Below are 16248 nucleotides of genomic sequence, written 5' to 3'. Positions count from 1 at the left end.
ATGCTTCTTACGGAGCCACTCCTTAGTTGCCCTGGCTGTGTGTTTCGGGTCGTTGTCATGCTGGAAGACCCAGCCACGACCCATCTTCAATGCTCTTACTGAGGGAAGGAGGTTGTTGGCCAAGATCTCGCGATACATGGCCCCATCCATCCTCCCCTCAATACGGTGCAGTCGTCCTTTCCCCTTTGCAGAAAAGCATCCCCAAAGAACGATGTTTCCACCTCCATGCTTCACGGTTGGGATGGTGTTCTTGGGGTTGTACTCATCCTTCTTCTTCCTCCAAACACGGCGAGTGGAGTTTAGACCAAAAAGCTCTATTTTTGTCTCATCAGACCACATGACCTTCTCCCATTCCTCCTCTGGATCATCCAGATGGTCAATGGCAAACTTCAGACGGGCCTGGACATGCGCTGGCTTGAGCAGGGGGACCTTGCGTGCGCTGCAGGATTTTAATCTATGACGGCGTAGTGTGTAACTAATGGTTTTCTTTGAGACTGTGGTCCCAGCTCTCTTCAGGTCATTGACCAGGTCCTGCCGTGTAGTTCTGGGCTGATCCCTCACCTTCCTCATGATCATTGATGCCCCACGAGGTGAGATCTTGCATGGAGCCCAAGACCGAGGGTGATTGACCGTCATCTTGAACTTCTTCCATTTTCTAATAATTGCACCAACAGTTGTTGCCTTCTCACCAAGCTGCTTGCCTATTGTCCTGTAGCCCATCCCAGCCTTGTGCAGGTCTACAATTTTATCCCTGATGTCCTTACACAGCTCTCTGGTCTTGGCCATTGGTCATTGTGGAGAGGTTGGAGTCTGTTTGATTGAGTGTGTGGACAGGTGTCTTTTATACAGGTAATGAGTTCGAACAGGTGCAGTTAATACAGGTAATGAGTGGAGAACAGGAGGGCTTCTTAAAGAAAAACTAACAGGTCTGTGAGAGCCGGAATTCTTACTGGTTGGTAGGTGATCAAATACTTATGTCATGCAATAAAATGCAAATGAATTACTTAAAAATCATACAATGTGATTTTCTGGATGTTTGTTTTAGATTCCGTCTCTCACAGTTGAAGTGTACCTATGATAAAAATTACAGACCTCTACATGCTTTGTAAGTAGGAAAACCTGCAAATTCGGCAGTGTATCAAATACTTGTTCTCCCCACTGTATGTCACTTTCTCAGGGCTCACTACAGTAAAGAAGACAAATAAGCTGATGTCAATAAAACAGCAGACAGCATTCCAAATGAGCACCGTATTCCAGCCTGACTGGTCTGTCTGTAAGCTTATTCACAATATCCCAGAGCAGAACTGTGTGAACTTTCTTCTTCCTCTTTGCATTACTTCCTTCCTAGAGCCACACTGTGGAAGTGAGCACATGTTTCCATGCAACAGCTCCAGCACCAGGACAGAAAGAGGATGTGGGAGGTTGAGGCTCAGAAAGCAAATCACTTGCAGGATTTATGCATGGTTTAAATTGGTTGATCCTTTCAGTAGGATCCCGCTCTGCCAACTTAAACCACCACGGTCATCAGCAGGATATAAATCGCCAACTAGACTACATTAACAAGTTTCCCCTGGCTTGTACAAGCTCAGAAATCGGTCATTAAGGAAACTTAAAAGGAGTTTGACTCAGTCCTTGTGCTTTAACCTCCAGCAAAGGCAGTTTCACAGTGGCAGCTCTCCATCCCTTTGATCTGGACAGGAAAGCAGACGCACTCACATATCAGATGACCCAATAACACATCAGAGCTCTGCCACATGTAGCTGGAGGCAGTGGTGGAAAAAGTACCCAATTGTCATACTTGAGTAAAGTCAACATACCTTAATAGAAAATGACTCTAGTAAAAATGAAAGTCACCCAGTAAAATACTACTTGAGTAAAAATATATTTAACTTTTAAAAGTAAATGTAATTGCTAAAATATACTTAATTATCAAAAGTAAAAGTATAAATAATTTCAAATACCTTACATAAATTCCTTCATGTTTTTTAGACAGGGGCATAGTCCAACACTCAGACATAATTTACTAACAAAGCATGAGGAGTGGCAGGTAGCCTAGTGGTTAGAGCGTTGGGCCAGTAACCTGAAGGTTGCTAGATCAAATCCCTGACAAGGTAAGAATCTGTTGTTCTGCCCCTGAACAAGGCCATTGTAAATAACAATTTGTTCTTAACTGACTTGCCTGGTTAATAAAATAAATGTGTGTTTAGTGAGTCTTCCAGATCAGAGGCAGTAGGGATGTTCTCTTGATAAGTAATTGGACCAATTGCCTGTCCTGCTAAGCATTCAAAATGTAAGAAGTACATTGTTTTCTTTAGGAATGTAGTGAAGTAAAAGTAAAAGTTGTCAAAAATATACAGATACCCCCAAAAACTACTTAAGTTGTACTTTAAAATATTTTTACTTAATTACTTTACACCACCACTTGCTGACTTTCTTTACCCTCAAATTACTGTAAGGGTTAAAGTAGAATTGTGTTTACAGAGCAACAACCCCTAAGCACTCCATCATTGTGTCTATGATCACAATAAATGGTCATCAAATGTAATGGACAGAGTCCAGCAGTCCTTTTTCTGAAGAGTGGCACAGATCCTTCAGGTCTGATGGAGCTGTTCTCTTTGTGGTCAGCAACACAGTGTATTTATGTTTGTAGAGTGGTCTTATACAGATGTCAGGCTATCCTCCCGGACATGTGCTGTTTTCCTCTGGAACATGACACCTGTCTATTCTGAGCATGACTTCCCTGAAAGCTGCCTTACCGGCTCCACTATTCCTTCCCTGTGGTCATCCAGTGTCATATAAACCCCTCGGTGCCATTCTGAAATATGGAACAGGATCTTTGGATCCAATTGCCTCTGCTGACTGAATGTCTGTCTGACTGTCTGGGGGAATGTCAGTTACCCAAAAATCTGCCTTGTGCAGTCACTTCTCACCGTAAGAATCTTGATATCCCTCACATTATGAGGACCTCATGTTACTGTATGGTCTATTGGTGTAATGATTGCATTGAATATGGCATCAGGCCAGTGTTTCCCTGATTTTTTCAATGTTGATTTAAGAACATCAGAGCATTCTTTGTGTGGGATCTTTATACATGGCGAGAGTTCACTGCGTTTGTCAGCTATTTGCTCATTTATTTGTGTGAAATGGAGAAAATAATGTGCCACTGGATGAGGTCAAACTATTGTGCTAAGTGGATTACATACTGTCTGTCAAACTTCAAATAGCTGGACAGACATTATCTATGTGCTTTGTGTCTGAAGTTTGTCCAGATACATTTTTCTCCAAGTCCAAGAGGACATGTGGTTAACACACACTGCGTGGGTCAGACAGGCCTCCAGACGGCAGACAGCTGCTTCACCTCTCCAGTGCCTGCTTCTGTGTAAATTAATTATTTTTTCCTCTCTAGGTGAATGACATTCACTGGGGCCGGCCAGATAACGCAGTGTTTTTAACCGTGTCCAAGACGCTCTCCTTTGTTTTGGCACCGCTGCCTGAAGAAGCAGCCAGATTTCTCAGAGTTGAGATAGTACAAGCGAGTTATGAGGGCTGGAGAGGGGCAAAGTTGTTGGCGGGATGCTGGAACATATGGTTTTCTTAGATTGTTGTCCAGCTCTGAGGCGTAATGTCTGCTTATCAGGGGTTGAGGGCTTCCTTCCTAGTTTCCTTCAGTTCTCTCGGTAATTAACTGCATTACGTGTCATTCCCAGCCCTCCCACTGTTTTCCTTTGAGTCGTCAGCTTCCCATTGTCTTTTGATAGCTAGAGGCTGTGTGGAGCAACACAGATGGACATCAAGTCATTGTTTTGTGTTTTACTGGTCTAGCAGTATGTACTATATTGCTCAGTTTCTATGGCCATGGCTGATGCAGCAATAGGCCCACTTCTTAAGTTATTGGCCAGTGTTTTCTGCCTAATACCATGTATTGCCTGGTTGGTTGTTATTAGACTAAGTCTTAATACAACCTGGTGTTGTTGTAAAGGTATTTTAGGTGTTAAGGTGACTTGGGATTCTCCTCATTAAATGCGCTCCACTACCAGTCTCATTGCATGGAGCTGCATGTGTAACTGAAGTGGAATTTAAGTCACAGCTGATGGCTAATATGGTATGGAAATTAAACATATTTTGATTCTTATCAAGAATATGTAAGCGCAAGAGCAACCATGCTAATGAGAGCGTCAGATATAACAAAAATGTAATAAATAAAACATTCCAGAACATTGGTTAAATAGCTAGTGTTTGAATAATTGTTTTGTTCTCATAGAACATGTGCCGATTATTTACAGTATAATGGGTATACAGGTATGTGTGTGTTTGAGGGAGTGTGTGTCTCTGGCTAGCTCCCTTTAGCTGTTCTGCCTTGGCAGGCCAGCTGTAACAGGTACATACTTCACATCTCTGGAATTCCTCCTCTGGAAACTGATAGCATGTGCACTCATACCTCTGAAAAATGCACTGGATTACTTGAACTCAGAATAACCTTCAGGAGATATACTATATACTATAGCTCTGCCTCAGTTTCTCTGTAGAGTATACTCTGTCAGAGTCATGAGTCAAGAATCTTTGAATAACAAAGTTATGAGAACTATTATCTAATACAATAACATGTAACTGAGACACCTGTGCTGTATTGTGAAAGCACCAGTGATGGGATGGTTTGTTTTATTCATTGTTAAAATTATATTACAGGCATAAAATGAGTAGCCAGTGTTTGCAAATGGATTAGTAATTAGCCAAGTCATAGATGGGCAGATACGATTTTAAAAAACAGGTATGATTGTTGAAACCTGTACAGTATGGTGAAATCGAGCGTCCAGGTTCGCGTAAAAACAGCTTGGAACGGCCATTGATCCCAGCTGCGGTCTGCTCTTTGTGTCTCTCTTTCTCTCGCTCTTTCTCTCTTTTTTTTGTATGTGTGTTTTTTACGGGTTCTTTGTGGGCTGGTGCTGTCTGCCTGCGGATTGCCTTTCCATGCTGTCAGATGGAGATCATGGGTGAGGTCATGGGATTCCATTTAGGACAATGTAGCCTCAGCTCTTCTAGCTGACCGTACAGTGCCTTCGAAAAGTATTCAGACCACTTTACTTTTTCCACATTTTGTTACGTTAGTGTCTTATTCTAAAATAAAAAACTTAAATATCACATTTCCATAAGTATTCAGACACTTTACTCAGTACTTTGTTGAAGCACCTCGGCAGCGATTACAGCCTTGAGTCTTCTTGGGTATGACGCTACAAGCTTGGCACACCTTTATTTGGGGAGTTTCTCTCATTCATCTCTGCAGATCCTCTCAAGCTCTGTCAGGTTGGATGGGGAGCTTTGCTGTGCAGTTATTTCAGGTCTCTCCAGAGATGTTAGATCTGGTTCAAGTCTGATCTCCGGCTGGGCCACTCAAGGACATTCAAAGACTTTTCCCGAAGCCACTCCTGCGTTGTCTTGGCTGTGTGCTTAGGGTCGTTGTCCTGTTGGAAGGTTAACCTTTGCCCCAGTCTGAGGTCCTGAGCACTATGGAGCAGGTTTTCATCAAGGATCTCTCTGTACTTTGGTCCGTTCATCTTTGCCTCGATCCTGACTAGTCTCCCAGTCCCTGCCGCTGAAAAACATTCCCACAGCATGATGCTGCCACCACCATGCTTCACTGTAGGGATGGTCCCAGGTTTCCTCCAGATGTGATGCTTGGCATTCAGGCCAAAGAGTTCAATCGTGGTTTCATCAGACCCGAGAATCTTGTTTCGAATGGTCTGAGAGTCTTTAGGTGCAAACTCAAAGCGGGCTGTCATGTGCCTTTTACTGAGGAGTGGCTTCCATCTGGTCACTCTACCAGGCCCGATTTATGCTGAGATGGTTGTTGGTTCCTTTGACCTCATGGCTTGGTTTTTGCTATGACACACACTGTGGGACCTTATATAGACAGGTGTGTACCTATCCAAATCATGTCCAATCAATTGAATTTATCACAAATACTCCAATCAAGTTGTAGAAACATCTCAAGGATGATCAATGGGAACAGAATGCACCTGAGCTCAATTTCGAGTTTCATAGCAAAGGGTCTGAATACTTATGTAAATATGGTATTTCTGTTTTTTATATTTTTTTTATACATTTGCAATATTATTGAAAAACCTTTTTTCACTTTGAAATTATGGGGTATTGTGTGTAGATTGCTGAGGAAAAAGAGTTAAAATATCAATTTTAGAATAAGGCTGTAACGTAACAAAATGTAGAAAAAGTCAAGGGGTCTGAATACTTTCCGAAGGCGCCGTAAGGGCAGTGTGTGCTAGCTTCCATTAACCAACACAGAAAGACCTCCCCAGCAGGTGTTAATACTATAGCTTTTTAAACAATTTGTGAAGCTTGGAGCACAAACCCCTGGTTGTATTTCAACTTTCCAAGCAGACGTTGTAGTTACTGTATATCTTAGTTGGAAATGGTCTGATATTGTGATAGCCACATATTAAAATTGCTTCCTGAAATGTTGTTTTGGGAGTACAACTACTTGTTAATGGAAGCCCAAGCGGTTGTTTACTGTAGTTCAACAGAAGTCCTTAAGTTTTTATTATGAAATCTATACAGAATGAACTGTTGCAAATACCATCATGTGGTCACATCCAACAAGACCAATATAACCAGACAAAGCGGGCCATTCATTCCATCCACTGCAGGATTTTCTCACCATTTGCTGTTGTTATTTCAACAATGGTGTGAATGCAGATGTTGTCTTGTACCACACCTTGCAGGGCAAAGGGAACAACCTTACCCCACAGCAGCATAATAATACACCCTTTGCATAAACAAATGACCCTGCCCCAAACTAATTAAAGCACCTGTATGCTATACTGAGCCCCTCCCAGCCATCATAAACATTACATCACAAAAACACACTGATAAAGGACTACAGAATGGGCCCAGAGTCATGAGCACGCCATTGGATAACTGTGGTTGAACCATTGACAGAGCTCGGTAGGCGTTGCCTCTGGTTCCTTGTTGATAGAGCAGTTCAGTGCTATGTGAGGCATGTAGCGTTGGAATGCGGTCTGTGGCTTGGCTGTCTCCAGAGAGAGGCCTATAGGGTTTTGTGTCTGACACTGGGACAGGAGCCGGGGGTCACTATGTTGTGTGTATCAGCCTGGGGGACAGAAGTTGACACCCCTCCCACATTGTCCTCAATACGAGTTGGCATCCCATTATCCAGGATGAATGACTGTAAGGCAAAGAAACAACAACAGTGAACAGGATGCAAAATATACAGCTAGTTTGGGCCAAACAGGATTCTGTAAGATAGGAGGATTTTGTTTGTATGAGAACTGTTTTCAGTGACCACAAATAATGCTCATGTTACGCGCTTCAACATTTGGTGGTCCCATTCTGTGAGCTTGTGTGGCCTACCACTTCGCGGCTGAGCCGTTGCTGCTCCTAGACATTTCCACTTCACAATAACAGCACTTACAGTTGACCGTGGCAGCTCTAGCAGGGCAGACATTTAACAAACTGACTTGTTGGAAAGGTCACATCCTATGACGGTGCCAGGTTGAAAGTCACTCAGCTGTTCATTACGGGCCATTCTACTGCCAATGTTTCTCTATGGAGATTGCATGGCTGTGTGCTCAATTGTATACACCTGTCAGCAATGGGTGTGGCTGAAATAGCCGAATCCACTCATTTGAAGGGGTGTCCACACACTTTTGTATATATAGTGTACCTCCCCCAGGCCCTGTAGTGTTAGTTGAGGTGGAGAGTGGGGGACGGCACTGCAGCAGGTCCTGCTGGGCTGGGCTCACCTCTCCCTTGGCCAAGCCCAGCACAGGCCAGCTCTCTCCATGGATGATTTGAATATCAAGTGATTGCTGTTCCCAAACCTCACAGAAGCCATGGTCCCCACCCAAAACGTTCCCATATTTTTAGGAGAAGTTTCCATGTTTTACTTTGATGTTGTGCTCTGGTGTGGATTCCCTGGCATGATTTTTTAAGGAGGGGATTGGGTTATTTTTCTTGTGTCAGTTTCATGTTTCAATATATGGTACGTGAGGGTAATGCTAAAAGTAAAAGTAAGCACATGTGAGCCTAAATCATAATTAATGAAGAGTTTTCGGGTCTCTCTCAGTTAAGGTGTGGCCTGAGTACCACCCTGGCCACTCAATGATACAGAGAGGTTGTCCTCAAACTAATATTCTGTTTCACTTTTATCCTTCGGACTTGTCGAGACATCAATATTATCATAGGGAATTCAACGGCATTGAAATCCTAGAGGGGAGCGAAAAAAATACACAGCTCTCAACATGGTCTCAGAGCATTTCGTATTATTATGTATGTACATCCGTGGACATTACATTTAGTGTGTGTTACGTTTCGTATGGTATGTATTCATTTGTAGATGTTTGTATGATATGTTAAGAATGACAATTCATTGATAAGTTACATATTGCAATTCATACAATATGTTATGAATTTGCAAAACATACAATATGTTATGCATTTGCTAAACCTCTAATATGTAACAAATTCCCATTTGTTGTGGCTAATGTTATCTAGGTGGCTAATGCTAACATTTGTTTTTTAGGGGTTAAGGTTAAGATTAGGGTTAAGGTTAGGTGTTAGGTTAGGGTTAGGGTTAGCTAAAAGAGTTAAGGTTAGGGTTAGGGAAAGAGTAGCTAAAATGCTAAGTAATTGCAAAGTAGCTCAAAAGTAGTAAGTAGTTGCAAATCTGCTAATTAGTAAAAATGCATATCACTCATACTAATTTGAGTGTCCCGGTTGTACATTTACTATGTAATGTAGACCTATAAGACCAGTCTACAACTCTAGGTAGTATATCCAGGGGTAGAAGATGTCCCTCTTCTGCAAATGATTTATTTTTATTTTTTTTATATATATATTTTTTTTTACATCTGTCCAGTTTTCAGCTGGAGAGCGAAAGCCGCAAGACAAGCACTTTTTTCTCCCTGATTAGCAGTATGTCCGTGTCCACTAGTGCCAAGTCAGTGATGTGCAAACAGGCATGGACAGAACTTTCTGACCTCAATGAGCTGTCTGGTATTTTTATCCATAGATTTGGTCATTAGAATGAAACAAACTGTTCTTTGTAGATGGAAGTCATGATTCATTAATGTGTTGATATTCTCTGTGTATGTGTATGACCTTCTGTATGTCATTTAGTTCATAGAAATGGGAATACTGCATGTTTTGAAACAGGTTTCTATTTTGAGCTTTTGAACTTTGGCAGTGACTTTTGGAAATGTGCACTCTTTTACAGTCCATTGTTGTCCAGAAATGAAGACAATCATTATCCCAGGATCTATCTATAAACAATCAGTTAGTATGGCATGCGGTATTAGTTTGGCAGCAAGTAAAAATGCGTTCTATGAGAGTTCAAACACATCTATTCTTACATTGGAAATGTTACAATGCATTAAAGTCACTGCCAAAAGTCAGTGATGATTTGAAATAAAATAAATGCAATGAAACCTGTTCTGTAGAAAACCAGTGATTGTTGCAGGCTGATTAATTGACTGTCTCCCTAATTATCTTCCCCATGCCCTATATGAACTAGGCTATTCCCTCTGTGATTATTCTGAAGAAGGCCATTGAAAGCCGAAACGTCAACTTTTTAAACTTACCTAATAAAACATAATTTTTTTTTTATGGAGGGTTGCCCCATTTCCTGTCCAATATTTGACTGTTTAAACAATTTTCCACTGTTCCATAAAGCCATCTGTTAAGGATGATACACTTCTAAAGGCCGTGCGATGACATCAGACTCAATATGTCTTCTCTGTACCTCCTCAGATTGGGCATGACCATGGGGGCCAGGCTGTGGGTGTAGCCACTGAGACAGCTGGGGAGAGAGAGGAGGAAAAGCAAGCCAGCACCAGCCAAACACCCTGCACTCCTGCTGGGGAAGATGGGGGAGACAGAGGAGGAAAAGGACCAGGCAGGGAAGCTGTTTGAGAATTTCATCCAGGCCTCTACCTGTAAGGGCACCCTGCAGTCCTTCAACCTCCTGTGCAGGCTGCTGGATCTAGACCCTCAGGACCATGAGACGTTCTACTGTAGTCTGAAGACCAGGCTCACCTCCTGGAGGGCCAAGGCCCTCTGGACCAAACTGGACAAGAGAACCTGCCACAAGGAGTACAAGAAGGGCCAGGCTTGTGTGGGCACCAAAGTAAGCTAACAGCCACTCACCATGACATTCTAAGAACACTTGCTTTGTATCATACAGAGGTGTTGAATATACCGTTGGTATTATTGACACACTGTAGACAGAGCTCTGTTTCATGGAAGTCTTTGGAGACAAAAGAGACAAAGAACTCCAAGACCATCAGCGTGAAAATTGTCTTGACATTGCACAGTGCACACCCTACAGTAGTTTGAAATAAGATCCCAATATATTCATGTGGAAGTAATATTTATGAATGTTATGCATTTCACTTCTCTTTGTGTGGCTGTGAGTTGTATGACTGGTCTGACCCATTGGCTTATGATTAATCTGGATTCAAGTCACAATAGTGAGGTGTGACTGATTCTCTGCATTTTTCCCAGCTGTAATCGGTTTTAGACAATCGGCAGTTTGTCCTTCCTTAGTAGAGAAGTGCTCTGTCATAGGGAGGGTAGTGACTTAGGCAACGTCATGGTCATCACTGTAAACTGTACCTGTCAGGACACATTAAACCAGCTACTATCCTTTACTGCAGCTGGCGCATATAAACAGCTGAGAAAGTGTGTTCTTCTGATCAGACAGAACTCTAAGTTTATCTCAGCACACACACACGCACACACGGACACACGGACACGTACACGCACACACACACGTACACGCACACACACACACGTACACGCACACACACGGACACACACACACGTACACGCACACACACACGTACACGCACACACACACACGTACACGCACACACACACACGTACACGCACACACACACGTACACGCACACACACACACACACACACACACGCACACACGGACACACACACACGTACACGCACACACACACGTACACGCACACACACACACACACACACACACACACACACACACACACACACACACACACACACACACACACACACACACACACACACGCCCACAATCAAACAAACGCAGACACTTAAGGCGTCTGCATGCTTCATTTCGGTTGGTGCCAGTTTGAACTCACCTAGGCGAACCGAACAAGCATGCTCACATAGTCCCTTGAAAAACTAGAAAAAAAGTGGCAAACGTACTGTTTGTACATTTTGAGACCCCATAGCCAGTATATACTTCCTCAAAATAGTCAGAATTTATCTAAAATAACTCAACAAATCTGTCATTAATTTTGACGTTTTTGCAGAGGATAAATTAGTTGGGCAATTTTACATCTAAGATGTTTGGTTGCAGACGCAGTATTTCTCTAAAAGTGCCCGAACAGCGAAAAAACCCTCCAAAACAAACAAAAAAACACCACAAAATGTCATCATAATATATTCACAAACTCTTCCGAACTGTTTCGGCTGGGAAGCATGCCAACGCCTTTACTGTAACTCACTCCCTCCCTCACTTCCGCACTATCCTCATTCCTCCTCATCCACAGCTCTACAGAGTCTTGCCTCTTACAGCACCCTCAATCAGTCACCAGAATGCTTTCATAACACATCCACAGACAGCATCACTCAGCAAGTGTGATTATTTTCCTTGGTTCTACTGAGAGGGCAGTGTTCTTTATTGGGCCCTCCTAAAAGGTTGGAACCATGCCCAGATTGTTATTAAAGTGTGTTTTAAGTTATCCAAAATAAGACAGGTTTTACAAGTTCTCTCTGATACCAGCTATAAACCAGGTTGGAACACCATATACCCCCTTGATCTGAGAGTATGCCATGATTAGGTGCTATACCAGTTCTATTGAACCTTTCATTAAAGTGTCTGATTGTCTTTAGTCCCGTGCCAAAGAGTTTCAGCTAGGTTTCCTCAGTCTGACAAGCCACAGGACAGCGTAGAATGGTCTTATTTTTCAAAGTAATAAAACAGATGTACAGTACAGTCTCTTGGTTCTGGGTAATTAACCATACTGTTGGTACAGTAGGAGAGACTCACGTAAGTATTTGATTTACGCTGGCTGTGTGGATGGAAACAGGAACGACCTTGTAACAAAATTGAGGCTAGAATTCAACTTACCCTCACTTCTTACGTTTCAAGTCTGTTTACAGAATAGGAGATTTAAGGAGTAAAATAATTGACGTACATTTCCCACAGATAGTGGTACAGCATATGGCTCTCCTGTTGTGATTAATTGCAGCCCACCTGCCACAACTTGATAAATTACTTTACTTTACTTTCTTCACAAGGAGTGGATGGCGTAAGCGATGCGTTAGGGTTTGGTGGTGGTTCACAGGGAATAATAATGTTTTAACATTCCTCACCCAGCCTCCAAATGCCTGCTGGAGCTACAATCTGTATAGGATATGAAGTCATCCCCAGTTTGTTACTGCATACAGCTGGCTATAATGCTAATGACACACACGTACTGTTGGTTTCTTATATATACGTTTTTAATGAGGAACACAATGAAGGCCTGTATTTATTTTTTTTAAATACGAAGCAGATACACTGAACAGAATTATCAGAGAACATATGTTACTGTGCTTAGTCTCTTTCACTGATTATGCTGTTAAATGTATGCGCTTTAGGCCTATTGAAGTGGCTTCTTGAGCCCGAGATCTGACAAGCTTATTTTATTAGTATCAGAGTTGCTTTGTGCTCGTGTCATCTGAGAGGTCTGGAGAAGTGAGCTGAAGTGGGAAGAGGCCCAGTGAGAGAGACGGTTAGTTTTCCAGGGCGGTGCCGCTGTCCAGTGCCAGATTCTATGGAAACTATTTGAACCGGCTATGTCCTGAAGGTGAGCTCCTGACCTGCACTTCAGCGCCAGTATACCTCAGCAAAATACAGACACTGTTTTCTATTAAGGGACTGATTTGTCTGTTCTCTGCATTTTTAAGCATTATAATTATCAGGCAATCAAACTCCACATTATGACACATACTATCATTGCAATAATAGCCTAGTTAAATCATATGGCAAGTAGCATGATCATTTGTAGTCTCAGTTGTGCAAACACAAAGCTCCTTGAGCTCGGTAATATGTTTGGAATGGTTTTGCATTCATGAAATGCCTTCAATCATAAGTGCTACATTTAATTTCCTTTTTCTTATGTGAACTGTTATGCCTGTATAATGTTGGCACATACCTCATGTATGAAGCACATGGAAACGTTTTCATTGTATTATTGTTTATTACCTTGTTATTCAGTTCCCCAGTCTCCTGCCCTTTAGACTAAACTACAGTGAAGACATGAACTCTTTACTTCACAACCCACTGAATGCGGGTTAGAATTAAAGACAGAACAACTGTTTTTTAAGGATTATTTCCCCCCTCATTGTAGAGGAGCTTTCCTTTATAACAGGTTGTCTTTGTCATGCTCGTAAATCTCACCCTAGATGGCCCATCATTGAACAGTGTGTCATCAACATTTCCATGCTTGGCATCCTCCCTTGACAATTGTGACATCTTGACAGATGGACCTATTTTCCCTTAATTATATGGTTTGATACTGTGGAAAATTGTGCTTCCACTGAGCAAATAATTCACTGTATGGAACCTTCTACGGTATGATTTGAAAGTTCAGAGACACACTGTGCCCTCCTTGCCTGTTTCTCAGGCCTATTTCATGCCCAGACAGGAGTATTTATCCTTTTCTCCTGTTCTAATTTCCATGAAGTCCCAGATGGCTGTTTGCGACGGTTGCCAGTTCATGTTGTGGCTCTCCCGGTGGTCTCTCTCAGTTGATTGAGTACCTTAAGTCTGACGTTTTGTCCTAAAACAGCGTGAGCCACCACCGTACGCTGGGCCAAGCTAGTGAGGCATCACATCATGTCTGCAGGTGCACAGGCTCCGCTCGCTCACTCACACACACAGTCAGTTTGTTTTACTCCGGTGAAGCCAGAATAAGCATGTGTGTTAAGGAGCTCCACTCAGCCCAGTGTTGGGGGGTGTTCCTGTCAATCTAACCTGGCTGGCCTGTTGAAGTGGCTGGACAGCATGTACACACTAGAGACCACCAGTCAGCTAATGTCTTAGAATACTATACTCCTTAAAGAGATGAGCTGTAGAGTTTAACGAGTCATTTGTACTCATTAAAAAACAGTGCAGTTATGGAGGATAATGTTTTGTTCAGCAGTATCCTATAGTCTTGAGCTCTATAGATTGATCAGGATTCCAGGAGACAATAATTTCCAACTGCCTGACATTGTGTCCACTTTCCATTTTGATAAGCATGTTTGAGTTGGCCTCCAGTGTACATTCTGCATGAAGTGAGTATGATAAACTGTGTACGTGACCAATAAACTTTGATTTGATTTTGATTTGATTGCCAGCTAATAGGGCTCCAGGTGCAGTAATGTAATGAACGGGAGAGAAGTGAAAGGTGAGGCGGGGGGCGGGGTCTTCCACTCCTGGTGAGGGTGAGCGGGTGAGGTCACAGGTGGGGTACAGACAGGAAGTAGCTGTGATCTGACTCACTGGCCCTCAGGAAGCCCTCCCATCTGCGATAACACAGCCCTGCATAGAAACAGGAAAAACAAACCGCTCATCTCTCATAGCACCATAGAGACAGACTAAAACAAAAGTAATGCTTTGATAGTGATTATCTAGTTCATATCAGGTTTGATAATACCCCACATTGTGGGATGTGTGGTTAGGCACATCTGAATAAACTGAGCTGATGTTGTTCTGTGTTTGTGAATAAGGCATTGTTCCACATGTTTTTTTCTTTTTCCTCTGTGGCGGTGGTGCTTAACACACCTGGCACGTCTCAGTGACTGTCTGATTCGTCTGACATTGGTTAAAGAGCCCATTCACTTTAATCACTCCTCGTGATGAAAAGAACTGGGCCAGGCCTGTTCAGACACAGCCACGTGCAGCCACCTGGGTTTGGCTAGTATACCTGATGAGTATTGAATACCTCATACTCTTACCCCTGCTAATGTTATGTTCTCCTTTGCCTTCTGATGACACCCTGCAGCAGACTCACACACGCAGAATGAGAAAACAGAATGACTAAAGCCCAATATTATTTTTATTGCTGGGAGCAGTGGTACCATTTATGGTGTGATCTGGGCAGCTGGCACGTTTAGCTCTGTAAACAGCACCCTGGGAAAGAGCGGGAGAGAGCGGGAGAGAGCGAGAGAGAGAGAGAGAGAGAGAGAGAGAGAGAGAGAGAGAGAGAGAGAGAGAGAAGGGGGTGGGGATAGAGGGGGGAGAGAAAGTGAAGGAGAGAGTGGGAGAGGGAGAATGAGAGACAGAAGGAAGGATAGAGAGCTAGAGAAAAAGAGAGAGAGTACACCCCATTCAGCACAGAGCTACAGTATACAAACATGATAAGGCCCCCGAAGCTGGGGCTGAAACACGACCGTGTCACAATATTGATCGGATTGACACCTCCTGTGAGTTCCTGTGGCTCTTCAGGCAAACACACAGGGTGACAGGAAGTGAGTCCCGCTGTTCAAATATACTGCTGGCCCTCCCTGCACACAGGGGGGATTTAGAGGTCAGGTGTGTGGGTTGACTGGGATGGGGAGGAAATAAGGGATCTAAAATGAAAAGGTCACAGTGGGCTGAGATGGCTGAGCCTGGTTGAGAGAGGCTCTGATTGGTTATAAGGTTAAGGAAACAGGAAGCCGCCCAACTCGTTGGCCACTGCAGGGGCTACTGTCTGACTCAGGAGTGGTTGGATGGTGAGAATATTCCTCCGAAGAACTAACACTCCAAAAATGTTCCTTCTCATCCTTTCTAGAAGGCTGGATGAAGTCATGTTCTCACCACACATTCTCAGAAGGATCCTTTAACCCAAAATAACTGACTTCATGCATATTTGAGTGAGGCAGATGAGTGAGGCAGATGCATGAATCATGTCTTTGATATGGCTAGGCTGTAATAAGGATCTACGGTTGAGGTAATGACACATACTCTCCCAGCGCTGGGTCAGAGTAACACACAACATACTGTCACCATAAACATCCACCCCAGGCACTTTACTTGGCAATATACAGTAAACACTCAACTCATCCCCTCATATTTAATCTGCTATTGAGTATGTCTGCAGGTTTAAACAATGGTTCTATTTTCAGTAAGTATTATTTATGATGGTGATAAGGCAGGTTACAGTATATGATCTCTTTGACAGGCATATGGTTATGATGCACACATGTATT

The 16248-nt window shown here is 42.9% G+C and overlaps 1 protein-coding gene across 14 annotated transcripts in view; it reads left to right on the top strand.

The window, feature by feature from the left end:
* The window catches only part of LOC139576124 (F-actin-monooxygenase mical2b-like), a 47995-nt gene that overhangs the window by 9084 nt on the left and 22663 nt on the right, over nucleotides 1-16248 (top strand). For all 14 annotated transcript variants that reach the window (XM_071401813.1, XM_071401812.1, XM_071401808.1 and 11 more), the window contains exon 2: nucleotides 9781-10156. In XM_071401813.1, coding sequence (XP_071257914.1) covers nucleotides 9896-10156 — 261 coding nt within the window. In that variant the 5' untranslated portion in view covers nucleotides 9781-9895. The remainder of the gene's footprint in view (nucleotides 1-9780; nucleotides 10157-16248) is intronic.

The sequence above is a fragment of the Salvelinus alpinus genome, chromosome 5, assembly GCF_045679555.1.
Source record: "Salvelinus alpinus chromosome 5, SLU_Salpinus.1, whole genome shotgun sequence".
Taxonomy (NCBI): Eukaryota; Metazoa; Chordata; class Actinopteri; order Salmoniformes; family Salmonidae; genus Salvelinus; species Salvelinus alpinus.
The sequence above is the reverse complement of the archived record's forward strand: the minus strand, read 5'-3'. Positions and strand labels throughout refer to the sequence as shown.